The sequence below is a fragment of the Dreissena polymorpha genome, chromosome 5 (genome assembly GCF_020536995.1).
Source record: "Dreissena polymorpha isolate Duluth1 chromosome 5, UMN_Dpol_1.0, whole genome shotgun sequence".
Lineage (NCBI taxonomy): Eukaryota > Metazoa > Mollusca > Bivalvia > Myida > Dreissenidae > Dreissena > Dreissena polymorpha.
The window spans coordinates 113,160,288-113,185,490 of record NC_068359.1 but is presented as its reverse complement, the minus strand read 5'-3'; the positions used below and the strand labels follow the sequence as shown (position 1 = coordinate 113,185,490).

General features: G+C 36.7%; 2 protein-coding genes across 2 annotated transcripts; both read right to left on the bottom strand.

Annotated features, from left to right (window-relative positions):
* Positions 1–661: 661 nt before the first annotated feature.
* LOC127880926 (microfibril-associated glycoprotein 4-like) lies at positions 662–3,556 on the bottom strand. Its single transcript, XM_052428441.1, has 4 exons — positions 3,274–3,556; positions 2,701–2,783; positions 2,158–2,326; positions 662–1,151 (listed from the first exon to the last, which is right to left on the bottom strand). The coding sequence occupies exons 1-4, from the start codon at positions 3,434–3,436 to the stop codon at positions 760–762; spliced, it is 807 nt and encodes a 268-aa protein (XP_052284401.1). The 5' UTR covers positions 3,437–3,556; the 3' UTR covers positions 662–759.
* Positions 3,557–7,561: 4,005 nt separating this feature from the next.
* Positions 7,562–12,838, bottom strand: LOC127831553 (fibrinogen-like protein 1). The gene is made up of 3 exons (XM_052356534.1): positions 12,725–12,838; positions 8,883–9,051; positions 7,562–7,950 (listed from the first exon to the last, which is right to left on the bottom strand). The coding sequence occupies exons 1-3, from the start codon at positions 12,836–12,838 to the stop codon at positions 7,562–7,564; spliced, it is 672 nt and encodes a 223-aa protein (XP_052212494.1).
* Between the last annotated feature and the right edge of the window lie 12,365 nt (positions 12,839–25,203).

Below are 25,203 nucleotides of genomic sequence, written 5' to 3'. Positions count from 1 at the left end.
TGCGGACTGCACAGGCTTATCTGGGACGACACTTTACGCACATGCATTATGCCCAGATTTCTCAGAACAAGACACATATATTAAACTTCTTGTGTGTTTCGTTACTGTGTTGATTTTGTTTACCTATAACCCGTTTTCATTTTTCCTCGTGTGGCATACTTTATATATAAATTATGACTTATATCTTTGATTCTTTTAACCCCAAAATACAGATATTATATTCATTTATATCATTTTCCTAGGAAATTTTGTTTACTGACAAGCATATATCATTTTAAACTGACGTATTTAATTGTAAATTGAATTTGTTGTAAGTTAATTACATATTTCCATTTCCTGTTAACCTCCCCGAGTTGTTTTTGTTTCGACGAAACATATCTTGACGTCACACTTAGTTAACGTCTAAATTACACGATTGTTTACATTATCAATGTTTAGGGAGCTTATTTTTATAGATAATATTCGCGGGTATTCCAATTTGATTAAGTTGACTTCTCTTTTAATGTCTCATTTATTGGACTAAGCTGAAGTTACACGTATATTTTGACACGTGTTCATGACGGTAACGTCTCAATTTCAAGTTATTTTACGCATTGTCTCAAGCAGGACTCACCGCGAGCAAATACTTTCGTAACATGGGGCATTTATAAATAAAATAAAATGATGTTTGCAAGCATATTTTGTTACAAAAACGCGAAAAATGAAATATAATAATTATCAGTCTTAAAAGAAGTTCGATGACAACAGATGGGTCGTCTCCTAGTCACGTGATATCGCCATGCGGAAGTACTTCAAAGAATAGCCGAAACCGCGCCAGTCGCTGTAGAACAGACCGTCATAGAAACGCCCGAGAGGAGTGTAGGGACCGCATTTGGGGTAGAATTTCCCAGTGGGTAGAGCGTACGTGCAGTAGTTGTACCACCAACCGGCGCGCATGTTCAGTGCGCAGTTGTTTACATCCGGTCTATCGATAGTCGAGAAAGGCATGCCGTTGTTATGGGACAGGTCGTCAGGGAGTACGTTACCGGAAGCATAGCTGTTGACGTAGAGAGTGTAGCGCGAGGCAGGCGATCCAAGCGAGAAGTGATTCCAGACGAGTGTTGTAACCACATTATTGCAGTCTTGCATCGTCACCGTGAGCTTGTTGTTACCTGCAGTCAACAGAACAGTGTTATCACTAGTAGTTCATTTACCAAACGCCAATATACACAAACAATGCCATTACAGTTCAATAGATTTGCTCGATCTATATGCGACTAGAATTACGATCCGTTTGGTCGGTTCCCACGTGGTTCCGTGCGGGTTCTGCATGAAACTACGGTAATACATACAGCCGTTTGTTACACTCGTTTGTTTGCTTTACAGCTATAGTTGTATCACGTACTTTTAAAGGGGCCTTTTCACGTTTTGGTAAATTGACAATATTAAAAAAAATGTTTCAGATTCGCAAAGTTTCGATGTAGCTATGGTATTTGTGAGGAAACAGTAAACCTTAACATTTACCATGCTCTAAAATATCCATTTTATGCATCTGTTGACGATTTAAAAACCTGAAAATCACAAAGGGTTGCAACGCGAAACGATTGAATAATTTGTCATATATTTTGTGATACTACTACGAGGATTGCTTATATTAAGTATAAAATACATCACTCACGGTATGAGCAAGGATGGCCGAGTGGTCTAAGCGATAGATTTTTACCCCAGGGGTCAGTGGTTCGAACCCAGTTGACGGTTACTTTTCTTTCTTTCTTTAATTTTATTCTTTTTTTTACTGGAACTTTTTAGTTCTAATGTTTACATTTATCAATATAAAGAATTGATTGACAAACTTCAATGCATGCCAAACTCTGTGAAAAGGCCCCTTTAAATATCAGAACATTGTGTTTGAGGCTCAACTGTACATCTCTGTGTAACACGTACCTTTGACTGTAAGAGCGTTTGTTAAGAGGGTGTCGATTCTACAACTAAAATTTACGTGTAACACGTACCAGCGCGTATTGGACCCTTACCTGGTGAGTTCTACCATACAACTACATGTCATGACTATTTTATTAGAGTACATTGTATTTAAGAATTCGCCCTGGCAGCTACATACAAAATTAAGACGTTTCAGAGCCTGCAAAGTTAAACTTTGCGGCTACGTGTAACACGTACCGGCGTCTGTTAGAGCCTTGATGCGCCGTAGACCGAGCCAACCGTCACCTCCTCCAATGCTCCCGAAGCCCCACTCATAGTAGAAGTAGTACTGCACAAAACTCACCCTGCCGAACTTCTGAATCGAAATCACGTAGCTAACGGAACCCAGCTCGAATTGGCAGTATACCTGTAAAAGTGCACGTCACTGACGTCAACTATAAATCAAAACTCAGACAGCATTTAAGACTTTTGGCGAACAAAAAAGAAACTACGTTAAAACACTTATCGAATTGTATTGGAAACTATCCGGTGGAAAAAATAAGAAACATCAAAACTCTTAAAGGAAACAATGTCTCGTTCTTATCCACTATAAAAGAATAACCTTCATAACAGAACAATCATAAACAGAAAATAGTAAAAACTAGATCATGGTCTTAACTGGGAATCACGTGTAGAAGAAATAATAATTGTTTATTGGGAATAGAAAGTCGGAAATTCTAACTATGGTTATGTAGATCACCACGTAAGAGTGCAAAGTGAATGGCGTTCGGCTACACTCACCACTACAGGTTCCGACTGGTTCAGGTAGATCCGGTATGCCCCCGCCTCCTTGTAGAAACCGGAAGCCAGGATTGCATCGCAGTCTGGAAAAATACCAAAATGTGATGCTGGATGGATATGAAATATATACATGAATGAGTTAAAAATAAATAAAGGTTGAATGAAAAACAAACGTTTACAATTTTTGTGACTTAAGCGTACAATTTAAACGAAATATATACGATGCACCCTTCATTAATGTTTACCTAATAATCAGTGATTAATGTTTACCTAATAATCAGCGGTTAATGTTTACCAAATAATCAGCGATTAATGTTTACCTAATAATCAGCAATTAATGTTTATCTAATTATCAGCGATTAATGTTTACCCAATAATCAGCGATTAATGTTTACATAATAATCAGCGATTAATGTTTACCTAATAATCAGCGGAAGAGATAAAGGTATCTTCTGTGGTAGCAAACATCATTATAAATCACAGAAAATGCATACAACCATAACATTCTCGGAGCTCATCCCACGAACAACAAGCCTCCTCATAGTTATCTTACACAGAGGAATGCCAACTAACCATGGTACTTGGTGATGTCCGCGTCGTTGATAACGGTGACGTCACTGATAAGTTCCACATCCGACGTCGGCTGTTCGAACTCCACACTTCCGACCGGCGTCTCGCCACCAGCACGAGCACCGACCAGCACGAGCGCGCACACTGACAGATACAGAAACATCATACAAAGTTACTGCCAGTCCATAGGCATTGCGACTGAGATTGAGCCAGTTATTTGCATTTATATACAGCTGCTAGCTGTTTATGACATCACATGGTAAACTGTTTTCGTGGAAAATAAATGCTATTGAATAGGATTGAACAATTAAGTGTATAACAAGCGTTGACTCTCCCTAGAGAAAAATGTAATCGATTATTTAATTACCCTATCACTTTGGACTGTATTTCCCTATCACTTTGGACTGTATTTTTTCACATAAGAATACATGTCATTGAGATATATATGTTCGTGTCTTAACAACGAACACGTGAGCATCTAGTAGGACAATGTGCAAACATACAATAGGGCGTACAATAGTATTATTACTCAGCCCGTCAGTCTGTCTTCATATTCGCATGTTCAGTCCACGAAAAAGAAATATTTAAGTGGGAGAAAAAAAAGTGCACGTTACAAGTAGCACGCGCATATAGTTAAGGGACTTAATTGCAGATTTGACTTTTTTAGTTCGTTAAATTTGTTCACTACTAATACTTAAACCAAGGTCATTTGAAAGCATAATAGCATGCGCTACCTGTTAGTTTCTCAGGCTTTCAATTGTATTTTTATTGATTATATTATATATTATATTATACCGTTATGTGGTAATATATGATTTGAAGGGATAACTCACCAGAGCGTTAATTACAGTCTCAACTCAAATGCAAACTCCCATAGAAGACTTGATAGGTGGATACCTTCGTTGTTTGTCAACTGCTGTTCACATAGAAGACTAGATAGGTGGATACCAGCGTTGTTTGTCACTCTGCTGTTCACAGAGATGACTAGATAGGTGGATACCTTCGTTGTTCATGTAACTCTGCTGTTCACATAGAAGACTAGATAGGCGGATACAAGCGTTGTTTGTCATTGTGCTGTTCACATAGAAGACTAGATTGGCGGATACCAGCGTTGTTTGCCACTCTCCTGTTCACATAGAAGACTAGATAGGTGGATACCAGCGTTGTTTGTCGCCCTGCTGTTCACATAGAAGACTAGATAGGTGGATACAAGCGTTGTTTGTCACTCTGCTGTTCACATAGAAGACTAGATAGGTGGATACCAGCGTTGTTTGTCACCCTGCTGTTCACATAGAAGACTAGATAGGTGGATACCAGCGTTGTTTGTCACTCTGCTGTTCACATAGAAGACTAGATAAGTGGATATCAGCGTTGTTTGTCACTCTACTGTTCACAGAGAAGACTAGATTGGTAGATACCAGCGTTGTTTGTCACTCTTCTGTTCACATAGACGACTAGATAGATGGATACCAGCGTTATTTGCCTCTCTCCTGTTCACATAGAGGACTTGCTAGGTGGATACCAGCGTTGTCTGCCACTCTGCTGTTCACATACAAAACCAGATAGGTGGATATCAGCGTTGTTTGTCACTTTGCTGTTCACATATAAGACTAGATAGGTTGATACCAGCGTTGTTTGTCAATCTGCTGTTCACAAAGACTACTAGATAGGTGGATACCAGCGTTGTATGTCACTCTCCTGTTCACATAGAAGACTAGATAGGTGGATACCAGCGTTGTATGTCACTCTGCTGTTGACATAAACGACTAGATAGGTGGATACCAGCGTTGTATGTCACTCTGCTGTTCACATTAACGACTAGATAGGTGGATACCAGCGTTGTTTGTCACTCTGCTGTTCACATAAACGACTAGATAGATTGATACCAGCGTAGTTTGCCACTCTCTTGTGCACAAAAACGACTAGATAGATGGATACCAGCGTTGTGTGTCACTCTGCTGTTCACATAAACGACTAGATAGATTGATACCAGTGTTGTATGTCACTCTCCTGTTCACATAAACGACTAGATAGGCGGATACCAGCGTTGTATGTCACTCTGCTGTTCACATAAACGACTAGATAGGTGGATACCAGCGTTGTTTGTCAATTTACTGTTCATATAAACGACTAGATAGGTGGATACCAGCGTTGTATGTCACTCTGCTGTTCACATAAACGACTAGATAGGTGGATACCAGCGTTGTGTGTCACTCTGCTGTTCACATAAACGACTAGATAGATTGATACCAGCGTTGTATGTAACTCTGCTGTTCACGTAAACGACTAGATAGGTGGATACCAGCGTTGTATGTCACTCTGCTGTTCACAAAGACGACTAGATAGGTGGATACCAGCGTTGTGTGTCATTCTGCTGTTCACATAAACGACTAGATAGATTGATACCAGCGTAGTTTGCAACTCGGCTGTTCACATACAAATTCGTTCTCCCCAGATATGAGCCTCGCTCACTTCCTTACATTTTCGCAGTGATGTTATTTCATGTTTGAAGTTACCGTCAATCTTCATTCTTTGCTTACTTTCAAAGTTTCTCGAACGCGCTTTCTGCGCTTGGTGATAGATCGAAGTGTACCGTTTATTCTTCCAAAGAAATTAAAAGATATACGCTGGAATTTTAACTAAATTTAGAGTCTGAGCTTAATAATTAAACTAGGGCTAACACTCATTTAATGCTTTGTGATTGGAAATGTGCAATTTTATTATTGACGAGTAAACGTTGAATTACGAAAATTGCACATACCCGTTACAATTCCACTAACTTAAATGCTTAGTTATAGTTGAAATATATTCGAAGATGAGAATCACTATGCAGCAGAAATAAGACAAATATTATTGGAAAAAAAGAAATGTGCATACTTTTTGAATGCATTAAGTCTGAAAATAACCGAACAAACAAATTTGCAAGATATGTTCACCAGGACTTTCAATTAAAAAACAACATTTGTTAAAATGTGTAAATAGATTACCCGTCAACGTAACATATTCAATGTATTATATATTTATAAGCGTGATTCATACTAATTTTTAATGATTTTTATAGAGCTCCTGAAAATAATTATTTAGTAAATGATTTGCTAATCAAGCTGTTAACATCATGTGAAGCGCAAATACCAAACAGCAATGCTAAATTATCTGAAAATCAAAAACATCAGAAAGTACCTCACCAGGCAAGCAACTGAAATTCTCGTGCTATCCCTAGTCATATCACATCTTGACTATTGTAACGTTATCCTTTATGGAATGTCGCAAAGTGAAATCCAGAAAATGCAACGAATTCAAAACATGTGTGCAAAACTTATCCTCAACCGTGGAAAATCTGACAGCTCTAAACAATCTATTTACGAACTCCATTTGCTACCTGTTCAAAGCACGAATCACGTTTAAAATTCTAACATTCATGTTCAACTGCTCAATTGGGAATGCGCCCCCTTATCTGACAGAACTTCTTTCACTTATTCGCGGATGTCAACAAAGCTTAGCAACTGTTTCTAGATGCCAATATAAAACACTACCTAATTTGAATTCGAGCAAAATTTGAAACATCCATCTTGTTAAATGTAGTTTGGATACTGAATAAATACGTTCTGAGTTAGGTTTTAATATCAACGTAGGTGTGCGGAGTATTGAAAATATGTGAAGTGGCGATTGAAATACTGTACGAAGATGTGTACTGAATATTGCGCTATATGTTTCTATATTTCTTTTTAATTGAAAAGATGTACAACGATGTGTTTCGATTAGTAAGGGTTGTATGAGTTTATGATTAAATATGTTTGATATGTTTTATATTGTTTACGTATTTTTTAGACAAGCCATTCAGTACAACACCTGCGCCGTTGTTTGCATGCGTTCACCCCGGTAAACTAACTTAGGAATCCTCAATAGGAATTCGCTTAAAATCATAAGTTATCTATCAGGGGATAAATAAATTGACAGGAAAACTGTCAAAACGGAACCAAAAGAGGTGAGTTGTTTGATTTTTCACATATATGCTTTACTTTGAGATCGTTCATCGCAAAACGCTCAATGATATTCGACCGCACACACATTATATATGGTAAATGTGTACTTAATAAAGATTTTTCTTGAGAATCCGTCCCGAAATCGCTCTGTTTACAAATGCAATACAAAGTGTGTTTTCTGGTAAAATTATATTTGTAAGTATATATATTTTTTAAGTCAGAAAACGGAAAAAAAGAAAATACCATAAACAACAGTGGAAACAAAAACAAATTAAGCGACAGCGGATGGGTCGCAGATGGGTCGTCTCCTAGAAATGGGCAAGCACCATGCGGAAGTACTTCAGTGAGTAGCCCCGACCGAGCCAGTCATTGTAGAACAGACCGTCATAGAATCCACCCGGGGGTGTGTAGGGACCGCATAGGTCGTATTTCCCAGTAGGTAATGTGTCCGTGCAGTAGTTGTACCACCAACCGGTGCGCAACTGCAGAGCGCAGTTGTCTGCATCCGGTCTATCGAAAGTCGAGAAAGGCCTGCCGTTGTTTTTACACAGGTCTTTAAGGAGCATGTTACTGGAAGCGTAACCGTTGACATACAGACGATATTGCGACTCGGGGGAGCCAAGCGAGAAGTGGTTCCAGACGAGTGTTTGAATCATATTGTTGCAGTCCTGCATCGTCACTATTAGCACGTTGTTACCTGTAGTCAACAGAACATTTCAAAGCATGTATTTAGCATATGCCAACACAACGCATGTCATAACATTTTAATAGATATTTCCCTTTAACATGTACCACGTTCTCCGACTAGTGACATTGGTAGTCCCGTTTTGTCGTTACAGCCTACTATATCTAATATAAAACAACGTGTAACACTTACTTTTGTTAGAGGCTAAATTAATTTGTGTAGTTTCTCTACAACTACGTGTAAATAGTGCCTTCGACTTGTATGGTCATCATTTGATGGCCTTGAATAACATTTAACAACTACAATTTACGTGTTATGCGTCCCGGTGTCTGTTCGAGCATTCACAGGTAGATTGTACTCTTCAACTACGACTTAAATGTACCAATGACAGTTAGAAAATTTCATCAAAGCGTTCTTGTCTTAACATTTTTTTGTAACACGCATCAGTAAGAGTCTTTTATATCTTTGAATTAAAGAGTTCCACTTAATAACTACGTGTAACACTCATCGATATCTGTAACAACCTGGTCTTACAAATTCTAATATACAACTACTAGTGCTAATTACCGGCGATTGCAAAAGCTATTTCTCTATACCTTTGTGTAATACGTATCGGCGTCTGTAAGAACCAAAGAGTTCCTTTTAACACGTACCGGTGTCTTTTTATCCTTTATTTGAGTTTCAAAGGGACAACTATGTTAAACACGTACCGTTGTCTTCTTAACCCTTTTGTTTGAGTTTCAGTAGGACAGCTATGTTTAACACATTCAGTTGACTACCCGAGCAAGATATTTTAGACATATACTCTACAAGAACGTGTAACAATTATATGCGTCTTTAAGAGCCTTATTAACAAATTCTTTATAGATATTTTAATTACGTTCCAGGCTCTATACAAACATTGTAGTTAATAATTTCACTATTCAACTTCGTGTAACACGTACCGGCGTCTGTTAGAGCCTTGATGTTCCGTAGACCGAGCCAACCGTCACCTCCAACAACGTTCCCGAAGCCCCGCTCATAGTTGTAGTAGTTCTGCACAAAACTCACCCGACCGTACCTCTGAATAGAAATCACGTAGTTGGCGAAGCCCAGCCCAAAATCACAGAATACCTGTAAAAAGTCACCAACATTAGCCATCAATTAAAGCTCTCGCGCCATTGAAAAACTGTTAGGTAGAAAAGAAACCATGTAACTTGATTTGTATGAAATTGTTTTGGTTTACATTCTGATGTAAAAAAAAATCACGATCTTGATTACAATGAAAGTTATATATACTTTTATTTCTTGTTATGTGTTCATACAAATCAATATTGATAACATAAGGAGAACTTCTATATGCCTGTGACCAATGTAACGTCTGGTATCATGATCATTGTCAAGGGATAGGAGATACAACTTACTTCTGCCTGTCCGACTCTCGTTTTATTTGGCACTGTACTAAATGTGGCAGCTCAAACTTTTCGCTACCCCTATCTGAACCCCTAAATAGCCTGAGTGAAAATACCATATATTCTCTTCTGCATTCCCTAAGCTCAGAAGAAAGCTCTAAAACTAGCGGTCATATGCTTGACACTAGCCATCCAAGCCCTAGAACAAGGCCAGTTGCCACATCAACAACCAATGCTAAGAATAAAAAAGTTAAACCCCCCAGGCCTCCAAAACTTTGGAACGCCTCACCATCTTAAATATAAATTGCCGCTCAGTCAAAAATAAGATGCCAGAAGTGCAACAGGTAATCTCCCAGACCAAGCCAGACATCCTGTGTCTCACAGAAACATGGCTTAAACCCGAAATAAATTCCTCTGAAATCTTTCCGGATCATCTTAACTTTAATGTGTACAGGGATGACAGGTTAAACAGCCAAGGAGGAGGGACCCTGTTAGCTATCTCCCGCTCCATCACCAGCCAGGAACAACCCGACCTTAACTTTAATAGTAATGCAATGTGGGCAAAGGTCTCCCTTAAAGGTATCAGAGACATATATATCTCTTCCTTTTACAAACCTCTCGAGAACGATGAGGAGTCCCTTAATGATTTATGGTCAACGGTAAGAAAGATTCCCAGGAATAGCTCAATCTGGATCTTGGGTGACTTCAACATGCCCAGTATAATTTGGACAACAGAATCCATTATAGAAGGCTGCAGGCATAGGAATATCTATATCTCCCAACTGGAAAATCTATTAGACCTAAATCTCCAACAAATGGTCACTTCCCCCACTAGAGGCAATAACACCCTAGATCTTTTCTTCACAAATACGCCCGGTCAAGTCCATAGCACCACTACATTGCCCCCACTGGGCTCATCAGATCACGACATTGTATTTCATGAGATGAAGGTTAATAGAGGCCGTCCCCTACAAACTGTCAGAGAAGTCAAAAGTTATAGGAAAGCTGATTGGTCAATTCTCAAAAATGACTTTAATAAATACGCAAAATCCTTTCTAGCCTTTAATTACTCTGACCCAAACTCTGCTTGGTTGTCCTTTAAGAATGAGCTTACGCGTCTAAGCTCCATCCATATCCCATCAAAACAAACTAAGGTACGTCGTGACCTGCCCTGGATAAATCCTTCCATCCTACGCCAAATTAGAAAACTTAATCGATTGTACTCCAAACTTAAGAAGACAACAACCAACTCACCTGACCTACTACAGAAATTTAAGAAGCTTAGAGGCCAAATCCAAAAGCAAATTAGAAACTCCTACTGGTTGTATTTGACAAGGTTATTTTCTCAAATGACTCACAACCAGGGGTAAATAAGAAATTTTATTCTTTCGTCAAGTCAAATAAAACAGAAAATTGTGGAGTAGCCTCCCTCAAGAGTGAAGGTCAAACTTTTACGGATCCAAAGACTAAGGCAAACATATTAAACAAACAGTTTGAGTCAGTCTTCTCTCGCCCACAGCCTCTAAGTCTCTCTCAGTCCTGTAAACAAATTCTCACCCCACAAAATCATCCAAAGATGCAAAATATCACTATCACCGAGGATGGAGTACGGAAACTCCTTAAAGGTTTAAACCCCAGTAAAGCCTCAGGACCCAACCAGATCTCTCCAAGGTTATTAAAGGAACTTTACCATGAAATAACCCCTGTCCTGACCCATATCTTCAGAATTTCTCTTAAATCACGTATTGTCCCCAATGACTGGAAGCATGCAGTCATCGCTCCCGTGTACAAGAAGGGCCCTAAATGTATACCCTGTAACAACAGACCTATTTCCCTAACCTGTATTGCCTCTAAGCTTATGGAGCACACTAGTCTCAAATATCATGTCTTTTTATGATGAACACCATATCTTAAGTCCATTCGAACACGGTTTCAGGTCAAAACACAGCTGTGAAACCCAGCTCATTAGTTTTTCCCAGGAAGTCTATGACAATCTAGAACAAGGTCAACAAACTGATATCATAGTCATGGACTTCAGCAAAGCTTTTGATAAAGTCGACCATCACAAACTTCTTCTAAAATTACATAGACTAGGCATAAACACCGAGACCATAAGTTGGATCAGGTCATTCCTTTACGGGCGTACCCAGCAGGTTGCCGTCGAGGGCCATAACTCTAACAACCTTCCGGTTTTATCTGGCGTCCCCCTAAGCTCGGTCCTCGGACCTTGCCTATTTCTCTCATACATAAACGACCTCCCTGACAGTGTTAAGAGCAAGGCTAGACTCTTCGCAGATGATACCAGTTTATCTAACAGTTACATCCACCCAGATGCACAAACCATCCAAAATGATCTCTTTAATCTTGAAAACTGGGAATCCGATTGGTCCATGGAATTTAACCCCGGCAAATGTGAAATTCTAAGAAACATCCAGCCCTTTTTCCATACAAACTTCATGGCATAGAACTTAAGACCACAGAGGCTGCAAAATATTTAGGTGTCACCATAAGTAACGACCTGTCATGGACCAATCACATAAACAATATAACATCTAAGGCCAGCAATTCATTCAGATTCATCAAAAGAAATATCAAAACTTCAAATAAAAAATGTTAAAGAGACTGCCTACAAAACTTATGTAAGGCCCCAGTTAGAATACTGCTCCACTGTTTGGCATCCTTGGCAAAAATATCTAATCTATAAAATCGAACAAGTCCAAAGATCAGCTGCCAGGTATGTCTGTAATGACTACAATTACACCAGAAGTGTCTCCCAAATGCTAAAAAAAATCCAATGGCAAACTTTAGAACAGCGTCGAAACATCAGTAATGTCATCCTATTATACAAAATCCAAAATAATTATGTGTGGGTTGACCATCACCACCTAACACCCACCAGAAACCTGAACTACCTTGTACCATACTCAAGGACACAGTATCACTCCAATTCATTTTTCCCACGTTCGTTTGTGGAATGGCCTGCCTGTGTCCTTACAAGCTAATCCCAGTTTAGGTATCTTTACTGGGCAGCTGCATCCTTTCCACCAGTTCTAAGTCTACTCTGATTTTAACCTTTTATCTTAGTCTTGTAGCTTATTTTATCTTTTTATCTGCACCTAGTTAATTGCACTTAACATACGATTAACAGCTATTTTCTGACAACGCGCCTGCTTCTGATAATCGTTAATACGATTGTATAGCAGTATCATGTAGATGTAGATGTAGATGTTGACTACTGACTCGTGGAATGCTAGGGTAAAAGTAGTCGTTTCAAAACATATGTCTTAATACACCTTACACTAGCACACCCAAATCGCTTATTTCTGATAAAACACGTCTTTAAACTTTAAAGGCACTGTTACGTAAAGAACACAAAGTATCATGACTACACTCACCACTATGTGTTCCGACTGGTTTAGGTAGATCCGGTACGCTCCCGCCTCTTTGTAGGAACCGGAAGCAAGGATTTCATCGCAGTCTGGAAATATACATGAACCACGATCTGTCATTCATACGATTACAAAAATATGTGGAAGTATATTCATTCAACACTCATTGGGTCCGAGCAGTCTCCTTTGTGTGGAACGCCGGGACTCAGCAGAGTGTTCATTTCAGAAATATGAGACTTCCCGGAGTTCCACACTAAGGAGACTGCTCGGACCCCATATCAGTATTCATTACAATTGGTTTTCTCGGACCTCATATAAATTATCACCTACAAGAGAAATTCTCGGACCCCAGATTACTAAGTCCCTAAAGGGTACTTCTCGGGCCCCAGATTATTTATTCCGTACAAGGATACTTCTCGGGCCCCAGATTATTAATTTCCTACACGGATACTTCTCGGGTCCCAGATTATTAATTCCCTAAAAGGATACTTCTCGGGCCCCAGATTGTTAATTCCATGCAAGGATACTTCTGGGGCCCCAGATTATTAATCCCATGCAAGGATACTTCTGGGGCCCCAAATTATTAATTCCCTACAAGGATACTTTTCGGGCTCCAGATTATTAATTCCATACAACAATACTTGTCGAGCCCCAGATTATTAATTTCCTACAAGATAACTTCTCGGGCCCCAGATTATAAATTCCCTACAATGATATTTTTCGGGCCCCAGCTTATTTATTCCCTACAAGGATAATTCTCGAACCTCAGATTATTTATTTACCACCAAGGTGTCTTCTCGGACCCCACATTATTTATTCCACACCAAGGTGTATCATCGGACAGATTATTTATTGCCCACCAAGGTGTCTTATCGGACCCCAGATAATTTATTCCCTAAAAGGGGAATTCGCTGACCCGGATTATTTTTTCCCTTTAATTTATACACTAACGAGTTGTTTACCTTTCTAAAATCTTAAGGTCATAGGGGGATTTTAATCACCGAAGACATTTCAGACATACTTTGCATTCTTTTTGCCAATGACCTTGCGAGCTGCGCTGATGCTGCGATCGAGCTACAATCACAATTGAACTCTATATCGGAATCTTTTGAACATACTGGTATGACAATACATGGACAAAAGACGGAAATTATTGTTTTTAGAAACGGAGGTCCGATAAGATCATACGAACATTGGGTCTATATAAATAATCCGTTAAATGTAACATCTGTATATAAATATATGGATCTTCTTTTTACGCCTAAACTATCATGGAGGAAAGCGAAAGAAAAACTAGCAGCTCAGGCCCGAAAATCTATTTTTGCTTTTAAATCCTACCAAAGAAACTTTGGATGTTTTTCATATACGGAATATTCGAAATTGTTTGATTCAATGGTCAAACTTATACTTACATATTGTTCCGAGATATATGGAAAGAATTCTCAGACATTCTTGAATCAATACAAATCGAGTATTTTAAATATTAATTTAGTGTAAATAAATCTGTAAATGATAGCATTGTACTAGGAGGATGTGGTAGAGTACCGCTTTGTATAGAACTTCATGTTAAATGAATTCAATATTGGTGTAAATTAATTAGTATGACAAAGGATCGATACCCTAGAAATTGTTATATTATGTTAAAGCGGCACGACGAAATCGGAAGCACTAATTGGGTGACATCTGTAAAAAATATTTTGTACCGTTATGGATTTGGTTTTGTTTGGATAAGTCAAGAGGTAGGAAATGTGTTATTATTCTTTATGTCATTTAAGCCCAAATTGATTGATTGTAAAACACAGCACTGGCTTGAAACTCTAGGAAATTCATCAAGATGTGATACCTACAAACACTTTAACTCTAGTATGTAACCCAGAGTACCAGAATGTAACTTTATTTTCGAGAGTAAATTGTTAGATTTTCCGTTGTTCAGGTCATATACTAGCCATTGAAACGGGTTGACATTTAGGAATTTCTAGAGAACACCGATTATGTGCATATTGTTAAGTCTATTTTAATAATATGTGTATTGAATGTGAGTTTCGTGTATCTGTAAATGTCCAAAATTTAACCAAGAAAGGCAAATGTATATCTTTTCTTGGTACAATGGCGAATGCAATTTCCAAACATTTTGCAATCTTATATAAATTTGTGATATAAAACCCCACTAAAAAGCATAGCATGATTTTGTAAAAGAAATAATGAAAAAGAAAGACGTAGAACAAAATTGATGTTAAACATTGATGTATCACATCTCATAAATTGTATGTGATTAATGGCCTTTATTTACAATAAATAAACTTTTGTCTTATCTTGTCTTGCTAACCTATAGTATCTTGACGTGTTGAGTATGATATGTTCATACTTTAAGTTGTGTTGTTGGCCTTACAAGGGCGTTAGTTAATACATATATATTAGCTAAAGCGCATTACTGCAGCTGTTGCGGATGTATGAACTTTACCACATTCATAATAATTTTGATAATTATCTGTAATATCATCATAATCAATATTATCATCATCATCAGTATCATATTTTCTATGTCATCAGTGCAAGCAATACATTTTTTTTAGTAATTTCGAATACTTTACTAATTAAAAGCAAAATATTCTAAATATTCAGATTAATATATGTCAGTAGTCTTTCTCTCAGAGGCTCTCTCATTGCGTATCATTTGATACCACCCTGGTCCTCATATTTTCATCCGTTTCGTGCATTGCGACAAAGCGCGGCAGCAAGCAAATCGTCATTCTGTATCGTTTAAATACGGAATCCGGATAGTGCCATCTATAATCTCGCCCTTCTTTCACCAAGGGCGACACACGACACACGAAGCGATACACGATATTTTGCGCGACAGTCGCGGCGACGCACGATATTCTGCGCGACAGTCGCGGCGACGCATTTTGCGCGATACACGAAGCGACGCCCGAGCATGTACCACGAAATATCGCCCTTGTGTAGGTAGCACAAAGGCGATATATCGTGTTTAATATATCGTGCGTCGCCGCGACTGTCGCGCAAAATATCGTGCGTCGCCGCGAATGTCGAGCAAAATATTGTGCGTCGCCGCGACTGTCGCGCAAAATATCGTGCGTCGCCGCGACTGTCGCGCAAAATATCGTGTATCGCTTCGTGTGTCGTGTCTTGCGTTCAAACGGCGACGCACGAAACACGAAGTTACGCACGATATTTTGCGCGTCAGTCGCGGCGACGCAAGATATTTTATTTTAAAACAATCGCCCATATTATCCGAATCTCGTGTATCGCGGTCTAATTTCAGACCGCGACACACGACGCACGAAGCGATACTCGATATTTTCGCGACAGTCGCGGCGACGCACGACATTTTGCGCGACAATGTTGTGCTGTTCAAATATCCTGTAATAATATCGCCTGTCGACTGTCGCGTTTTTTATACGGTGTTACAGTAATTTTTTACCATTTATTATCAATATGGCTGCCCTCGACACACTTATAAAATATTATTCTAGCATTAGTAAACCGAGTACAAATTAATTAATTTTCATAATAATTTTGATATATACTGACAAGAATATAGGTTTAAAACTATTCAGAAATTTGAACAATGGAGTAAAATTTCTATCAATTTTAAGATAATATATCATTATAATCTGTATTACATCCAATAGGATTGCAGATTTGTAGATAACGTTTAACTTCAAATAAGACATCAATATGAAACGAGATTTCTTTTCAGTACATGTGTAATCATCATTTATATATTATCCAGATTATTGACGAGCAAATTTAATGTCCAGTCTATAGATACATTAACTGGACGGCATTTTTGTTGCTGGTATTGTTTTATCTTTTTAAAAACCTTTTATAATGCTTTATCAAATAAAGTATCGGCAAAAATAAAACTGCATACTATACAATTTTATAATATTTATATTGGCTAACAAAAACGCTTTTGAAGGGCGCAAAACGTTTGTTTTATATTGCTTATCAGGGTTCCAGATATAATATAAATGACTATTATATAATTATATTTTGATAAAGTTCACACTGTTATTTTTGTGCATGTCTAATATGAATTAAAGTTTTTAAACAAAAAGCACGTAATGCACGTTGAACCGTAGAATCAAACAACTAATAACTTAACCTAGGGAACTCAGTGTTATATTCAAAATCGTTATTCCAAGCGATTTTCTTATCATCAAATATACGTTTATATAAAATATTTATGTAAAATTAAATTTTTATTTATGGCCAGATTGAAGTATAAGAAGCGAATAGCTTGCTTTATAAATAATATACATTTTAATTGCTGATCAGACATAAATATTATTATAAAATAATATTACATGTATATCAAAAGATATATATACGAAATGATGCACATGCTTTGACGACGAAAAAATATCCCTTTTTTGTCTCCCCTGATTTTTTGAAAACGCGACAGTCGACAGGTAATATTATTACAGCGATATTTGAGCAGTACAAATATCGCGTGTCGCCGCGACTGTCGCGCAAAATATCGAATATCGCTTCGTGCGTCGTGTATTTAACACGATATATTGCGTTTTGGGCTACCTTCACAAGGGCGATATTTCGTGGTTAAAAATAATCGTACCATGCTAATGGAGCTATATTACAAGAAACTTTGTTGTTCTTCTTGTTATTACCTTTTATTATTTTCCAGAACAACTCTGGTTTAGTACGCGATAAACTAATTCGTTCCGTTTCGTCGTTTGATACGCTTGTTTTTTGGCAGAGCACATATTTTTAAACCCTCTTCGGAGTGATATATAGTATTGATAGTCCGATATATCATTACTTAACCGAAATCTTCTTAATGCTGCGTACTTCGTTTGTTTAGCCGCGTTGCATTCTCTATCCCACCACGGTTGATTTACTGAATGTGAGTGTCTTTGATGCAACTAGTTTAGTGGAATGTAACCGTTTATTATGCGCATGCGCTTTTATTGTTTTTACATGCGGTATTTCAGCCATTTTAGGTTCATGGAAGGGATAAAATTCATTAAAACTTTGATTTGGTTTTCTTCATTCAATGTGGTACAATATGGTCAAACTATATCATTTTAAAGGTAAAGACGGATAGAATAACATAAACACATTTTTTTTACATTCAATATTTGTTTGCTTAATTCATAGTTTTGTTTAAAACCAATACATTTTTACACTAATTTACAAAATCTCAATCTAAAGTTAGGAAGGATATGCACTACCGTAAGTTGAATAAATACAAAGCTATATACATATACAAGGTCAAGTTAGCAACATTTCACAGAACATTATTGTCAGAAAACAACAAATGAATTATTATTCAACTGCATTTTTTTTGAATATTTTTCTTAATCAAAGTTCTAAAAATAACTAAACTGAACTACTTTTTAAAAATCCAGGTATGGTGGATAATACGAGTCACCATTCTATTTCACGGGCTTAACAATTTTGCTTTAACCAAATGGAAAATTTTAAACCATCTTAAATTGAAAGAAATTGCGGACGACATATACATTTGTAAATAAATAAAAAGAAATAGGTTTGGCTGGGTAGAAATCATTGTGATAAAAGGAGATATTGCTCATCAATAACAAGATTTTATGAGTTTTGTGCAGACGACTCTAGAAATCATAGTTTTACATAGAAATACACAGCTAGGTATCATGTTTTTAGCATAGGTGCGTTTACGCACCTATGCTTATGGTATATACCACATTTCGAAAATCCACATCCATCGGTTGCCCTTTATGAAGCCTAACCTGATCAAAAATCAGACGAAATATCTATTTAATTTAGTATATGGTCATTCTTACATTTTTTTTTTGGAAACGTTTTTCTAACGTTTTCTTCCAAGAATATTGCTGACACCGTTTTTAGTGAATTTTTCTAAGACCGTTTTATGTCAAAAAATCTTCTTATAACCTAAAACAAATTTCGTTCGTAAAACAATTCTATCTGCACTATAAATCTCAATCTCCTACGCAGTGGCCTCCCTTATACTAGAAGTTACTGACCGGGCGAAGCAAGGGAAGTAACTGCTGTGAGGAGTTTCTATAAAAATCTGCATTCAGAAATCTGTATTCAGAACTCAATCTGTTGTGCACGTCTGCATCTAACGCTTACCACAAGTTTTACGACAAATTCTTGACGCAGACGAATAGGTGAGCGTCTATTTTCATTTGTGAAAAGAATAGAGAAAAGAATCGATACAGATCTGTCCGTGCTTAAATTTTGAAAGGCTTGGGTAATTATTTTTAATAAGCGTTTCAAACACTGATGTAAATGGAAAGATTATCTATTTAAATAGTCGGTAATTGTTTGAAATTATTGATTTGAGAAATTCGCGGATGGCGATATCGAACTACATTATACCACGTGACGCCATTCTTCCCTGTATCTTGCACCTATGCTTTTAACGCCATCGGCGCTCTCGTTTTTCTTTCTTCCTTCCCGAACAACTACTGTCCTTGTACCGTTTTGAATAATGTGTTCCTTTTGGCAAACCGAATCTTATACATTTGTATATCGATTCCTTCTACCCATTTTGAAAGCGTGGCACTCGCTGTGCTCCGTAGAAAAAACGTGCATAACAAATCGGTCGAAATCACGTGAAGTAGTAAGAAAACTTGGTATGTGTATACACATACCTGAATCAAAGCGCTGAAGGCACTGAAGATGTTCGCTATTGCATTATTTAACACGCAATTCATTTTTCAAAATCAATCGCAAGTTTGAAATGAACACACGCCATTCAGCTTTAAAAAGTGTGTGTCATAGCGCACGGGTCGAGTTTTGTGTGCACTTTTTATCATCCTTATTATTTCATAGAAATAACTAAGACAAAATAAAAACAGCATGCTTTTTTGGAAGTTCTGAAAGCAAAGAAAGTATGATGAAAATGGTAATGAGAACTTAATATAAAGAAAATTTGCAGTCACCATCATATTAAAGGAATATTTTTTCTAATATCAAATGACTATCTCACCAAGAATAAAAATTCATAATGAAAGTTCCGTGTACAAAACTTTTGATTTTTGACACCATATACAAATTCAAAATATACAATAATCTTCGTATCTTGTATATGGAGGAATAAAAGTATATAAACATTGCTGTTTATGCTTTACTTGTTACCCGAGCAGTTCACACGGTGTCAACAACGCTAACATAAACATAGTATAGAGCACTAATGCGCTTTTAGGCGAAGCTGTTTTCATCTTAGTGACTTTTACATAACGCCAACAGACACGCATGAATATTTTCGAATATTTAATAAGCTGATTCGAGATACAACCTCTGAATTTTTGCTACATCACTGCGTATGTGCTCAATTCAAAGGATGTAGCACTGTTCAGTGTAAGGAATTCCGGACTACTCTCTGTATGCTCAAACGACACAAATTGTGGCCCTGTTACAATTACGCGTTACAATCCATCTCGCAGAATTTCAATTTCGCCTCCAAGATGAGAAAACAATCATTAGCGAAATAGTATAGTGTCACGATAAGAGAAAATCGTTTATTATCATACCACAATGTTTGCCGTACTTGGTCAGCACGTCTGGAAATCATTCCTTAATGCGTCGATAGGCTGCCATTATTAACAAGTTTGCTATTTTGAATTCAATTTTGTATCAAAAAGCATTGTTTTTAAATGTGGGATTTTCAATTCGCAATGAGATTTGTAATGACCCTCGTCATGCGAAAATGGGTCTTATTCCATATGCGCCCATCATATAAATAGCCCACTCAGCTATCCCTCCTTCTGGTAAGGAGAAACATAACATATTGAGTGATTTTAAAGCGAACAGCGTCGCCTATGGCCTGACTGCGCAAGAGCACATGTTGGGTTTAACAAACGCTTGCCGAAACGCATAAGACCCATTTTCGCATGACGGCGCTGTTGGCGTGTGATTTAAATGTGACGAAAGAAAACTGCGTTTAACTCAAATATAAACATACGATATATTTCGATAATGAAGAAAGATACTCATAACAAGGCATATGAGGACACATATGAAGTGCTCTCCCGTAGTATATTTTTTATTTACTCACACTAATGTGTGGTTTGACAATGCTAACACACATTTCATGCGGTGAATATGCATCTTACAAGTGAAAAACACAACACAATAGTTTAACTTTTGTTTAATTGTATTCAATTATTTAGAAAAGTAAATTGCTAACTTTATTTCAAAGTCGGCGTATACGCCGACTACATTTTTAAAATTGTTATAAATATATTTAATATAATATATTTAGTTGTTTTCGGTTTTAGCGATTATAAAGCATTTTCGAGGTTGCCTATAGTATGCCTGAGTAATTGATGAACTCATATCCAACTGTCAATGTATTGAGAACTGTGAATATAAACAAGCTAAACCTTCTACTAAGCTTCTACTATTGCGTTGCTAGCACCCGTAAATACAAAAGATCGCCGCTATGTGTTGAGAACCAAGAACGCTTTCCAGAAATACCCGATGTAGTAGCTTCAACGAGGTTATGAAACAGGTCATTCGTATTATTATTATAAATTATTTGTTATATTCGGGTTAAGCGATTATGATTTTTTTTAGTCTATCGTATCGCTGAAGTTATTGTTGAACTTATGTTCAACGTTTTATAAATTGAGAATATAAATAAGCGTCAACTTTTTCCCAAATCTCTCAATTTACGACCTGTACTACGTCATTGAGTTGTATGTGAGAGCGTAACCTATTGCGTTATTATCGCCCGTAAACTTTCCTTTGTTTATCGACAGGCGCATCTATTAATAGCCTCATATCATGAATGCCAAAACACCCGCGAAAAAGAACCACGTGACCAAATAGGACGCTAAACGCAAATACCATGCGACTACGACTTTAATTATGTAAGAACGCTCCGCAATTCCTCTGAAGCCGGGGCCTTGTGATTGCTTTTACGTAAAGAATTGACCTCTAACTGAAGTAAACAAAGGAAACGCAGCACCTAATTGACCCATTCCTTCTATGTGCGAAGGCAGATTGAATTTTACTAATGTATGGTTTGCCTATTATAACACACATTATAATGCGGTAAATATGCGACTAAAAGTAAAAAACACTATAATTAAACTTTTGTTTTTAATTAAGTTATTTAGAAACCAAAACTCCAAACCTTATTTCAAAACAGCGAGACTACATTTTTTAGAGAATATTCTTGTTATATTTAATTTTTTTTTAACAGTTTCAGCGATAATGAATCATTTTTATGTTGTCTATCGTATCCCGGTAATAATTGTTGAACTCGTGGTCAACGTGTTATTAATTGAGACCTGTGAATATAAACAAGCGTAACCTTATACTAGTGCGAAATTCTCACCCGGACTCCCCTTTGTTTATCGCCAGCCTCAGATTTATGAATGAGATGAGCGAAAATACTACGTCACGCAGACGCAGCAGAAAGTGGACTATTTTAATCATTCATAAACAATCTCCTCCGCGACACGTGCAATACGATCATTGTTTTTTTTATTCTTTTCTATAAAACACCATTCGAAACTATTGCATTTAACACGATATTAATATAATGTTTCCATTTGTGAATAAACATAATTGGAGAACTCAAACCTCTTGCATAAATTATACAACTCTTTCTTCGCGCGTAGTGTAAGCGGGAATTGGGCTAATCATACCCAGGCCGTATCGACCTGAATTTTACATCAAGCACATTAGACGGTCGCTAAAGCGACCATTTAAAAATCAGTAATTTATTTTGACAGTTGGGTCGCGACTAGTAAAACAACTGTTAACATTAATCAGGAAGAGATCGCGCTTAATAACAGAAATGATCACACAGAGATATAATCACTAACCCCATTTCAAATATTTTCCAGCTGAAAATTTTCCCCCACACGTCTTTTTTTAGTGTATTTGTATTGTTTTTCTGGAGCGGAAGTGCATCTCACATAATATCCATCCGACTTCCGTTGTTTTCACTTTCGTTGTTAAAAACTACGTTTAAAAGAATTATTTTTACATTAAGGTTGTTGAAGCGAATTATTATTATATATTATCAATACAATAGTATACCGTGATGAATTGAACGGAGTTTCGTATCGATCTTTCTGTCAGTCTGTAAGCGTACTATTTTGTGCGCAATAATACAAGTACATGTGATTCGACAACAATTGTAAACATTGGTGAAATGCTTCTTACAAAGTTATTGTTTTGGAGTGTTTATGAGGTCTGATCATGCAGTTTGCAAACATCAACGGAAATATTTCAATCCAATGCATTTGTCATCATCAACCGTTTGGAATGTCAATTAGGCGATTAGTGAGTTTTTAGCATGTTTCTTTCAATTTTATTAATCTAAAAATGGCTGCCCCCATCGTCATGAAATGACATGTGTTCGAGTTTTGATATTTCTAGATATGTATTTTTTTTTAATATTTAAGCGTAACTTGCCCTCATTAATGTTGATATTATTAACTAGTTATATAATTTTCCGCCGAAATACATTGAATAAACACCATTCAGAATTTTGAAAATAGTGTCTATTTTTTGTTAAAATCGCTTTGTATTTTGATTGATTTTGTCGATGGTATGAAATTTTGCTGCACAAAATTGGTAGCAGTTTGAAGGAAAACCATCCTTTAAGGCAAATATGTAAACATTTTCAATGCGGCACGCTTCGTTTTTTTTTCAAGTCAAATTTGAGTTCAATACTAGGGATCCCAAATTTTTCAAACTGAAGCCTCTACATGAACCTTAAAGGTAAGTTAGAGCAACACACAAAAAACCTAAATTTTAATTTTCAAAGAAAGACAATTTGAGCCAGCTTGGTCGAGTATCGAGGTATATACATAGTAATGCACTTGCATATAAACTGTCAAGATCTTATGAAAACTGTAGATGATGATTTTCTGCGTTTATTTACGACTTCTATTGTCTGTATAATTGCATTGTTTTTTACTGTTACCAAAGTGTTGATTGTTGAATTTCTAATGATGTTTAGGTGAAATACGTGTGTTTTGGACATATTAGATATAGCATATGTTTTATTTTAATGTGCATATACAAGGGATATTCACGAGGGCTTTGCATAACGAATCTGCATGTATTTTCTTAAAGTGCATTTTCAAGCGAGACAAATGTTGTTGAACCAAAGTTTCAAATCAGCAGAATTAACTCCCATGTTTTACGAGCTTAATTCAAATGCTATGTATACCATTAATACTGTTTTCGCTGTGACAGATCTATGATACTGTTTCTTTGGTTTTGTGCATAATATAGTCTTGTCTTTTATAATTTGTACTAATTAAGATTGGTGGTCTTAATGCTCTAAACTACTACTTGTTTGCAATATAAATAGTGTTACGGTACTATTGCATTCAAAGAACGTACAGTCATGTGAGGTTGGTTTGTCACTGCTTAACAAGGGTTTGAATTTGAATAACACTTTACGCCATCTAGCTTTTCAATTTGTATATTCAGTCTTTTTTATAATACTTTATTGTAAGTATAGGTCGTACGAGTTGTATTAAGAATATTTTATTGTTTGATTTCAGTTTTTACGGTTTACGATGAAACATTGAAAGGCAACGAATAAATATGAACATCAGTATTTAACCAGTTATTTCTCATTATATGACCAAGTGAGCGCTGATACTGAAGTGTCTTTTTCTTTAAGATAGTTTGTTTTATAATTAACCTTCATATCGGGTGCAGCGTATTTGAATAAATTTAATATTGTATCGATCGCTTCGTCAATATCCGTGCACGCGATTGCTTCAAATATTTGCGAATGTTGAATGTTAAAACTGTTTTCAAATACTCTCAGGAAATCTTGCTTGTGCGCGTCTTTCCATTTAAAATTTTCTATTTTTTGATAGTGTTCGATACCGTTATTTAAGTAATATTGATTGACGAAGTTAGCACGAATGATTTTCTCTTTGCACAAAACTATTTTAGAACTAATTGGCATATGATCAGACTCGTCCCTCATCTCCACGCAAAAATAAGTAATATGAGAAAATAGCTCAGTCGATACAACATGGTAATCAACAATACTAGCGCCATTATATGTAAGACATGTAAAATTTCCTAAAAAATCATCGTTGCTACGCCCATTTAAAATATGCATACCTTGCGTACAACAAAGTTTAACGAGTGTTTTCCCAAAATTGTTATATCGTTCAGAGTCTTTATTATTACGTGTGCGATCAAAAGGATCCGTGTTATAATCAACCTCTATGTTAAAAATGTTATTGACATCATCATTAGGTATATAATCTAATATTTTTTTTTGTGTACGTGCGTTTAAATCTCCTGCTAGGTATATACATGCATCAGCATAAAGTACTCTTTAAGAAGAAATATTGGAGTCAATAATAGTGATTCCATTAATCTCATTCATTCTTTCATAAATTGGTGAACCTTCTGGTGATACATAGGCTATATATAATATGATATCTTTTAAAGAGCTATAAATAGAACTTTTGATAAACAGAACAATACAATCCTGATAG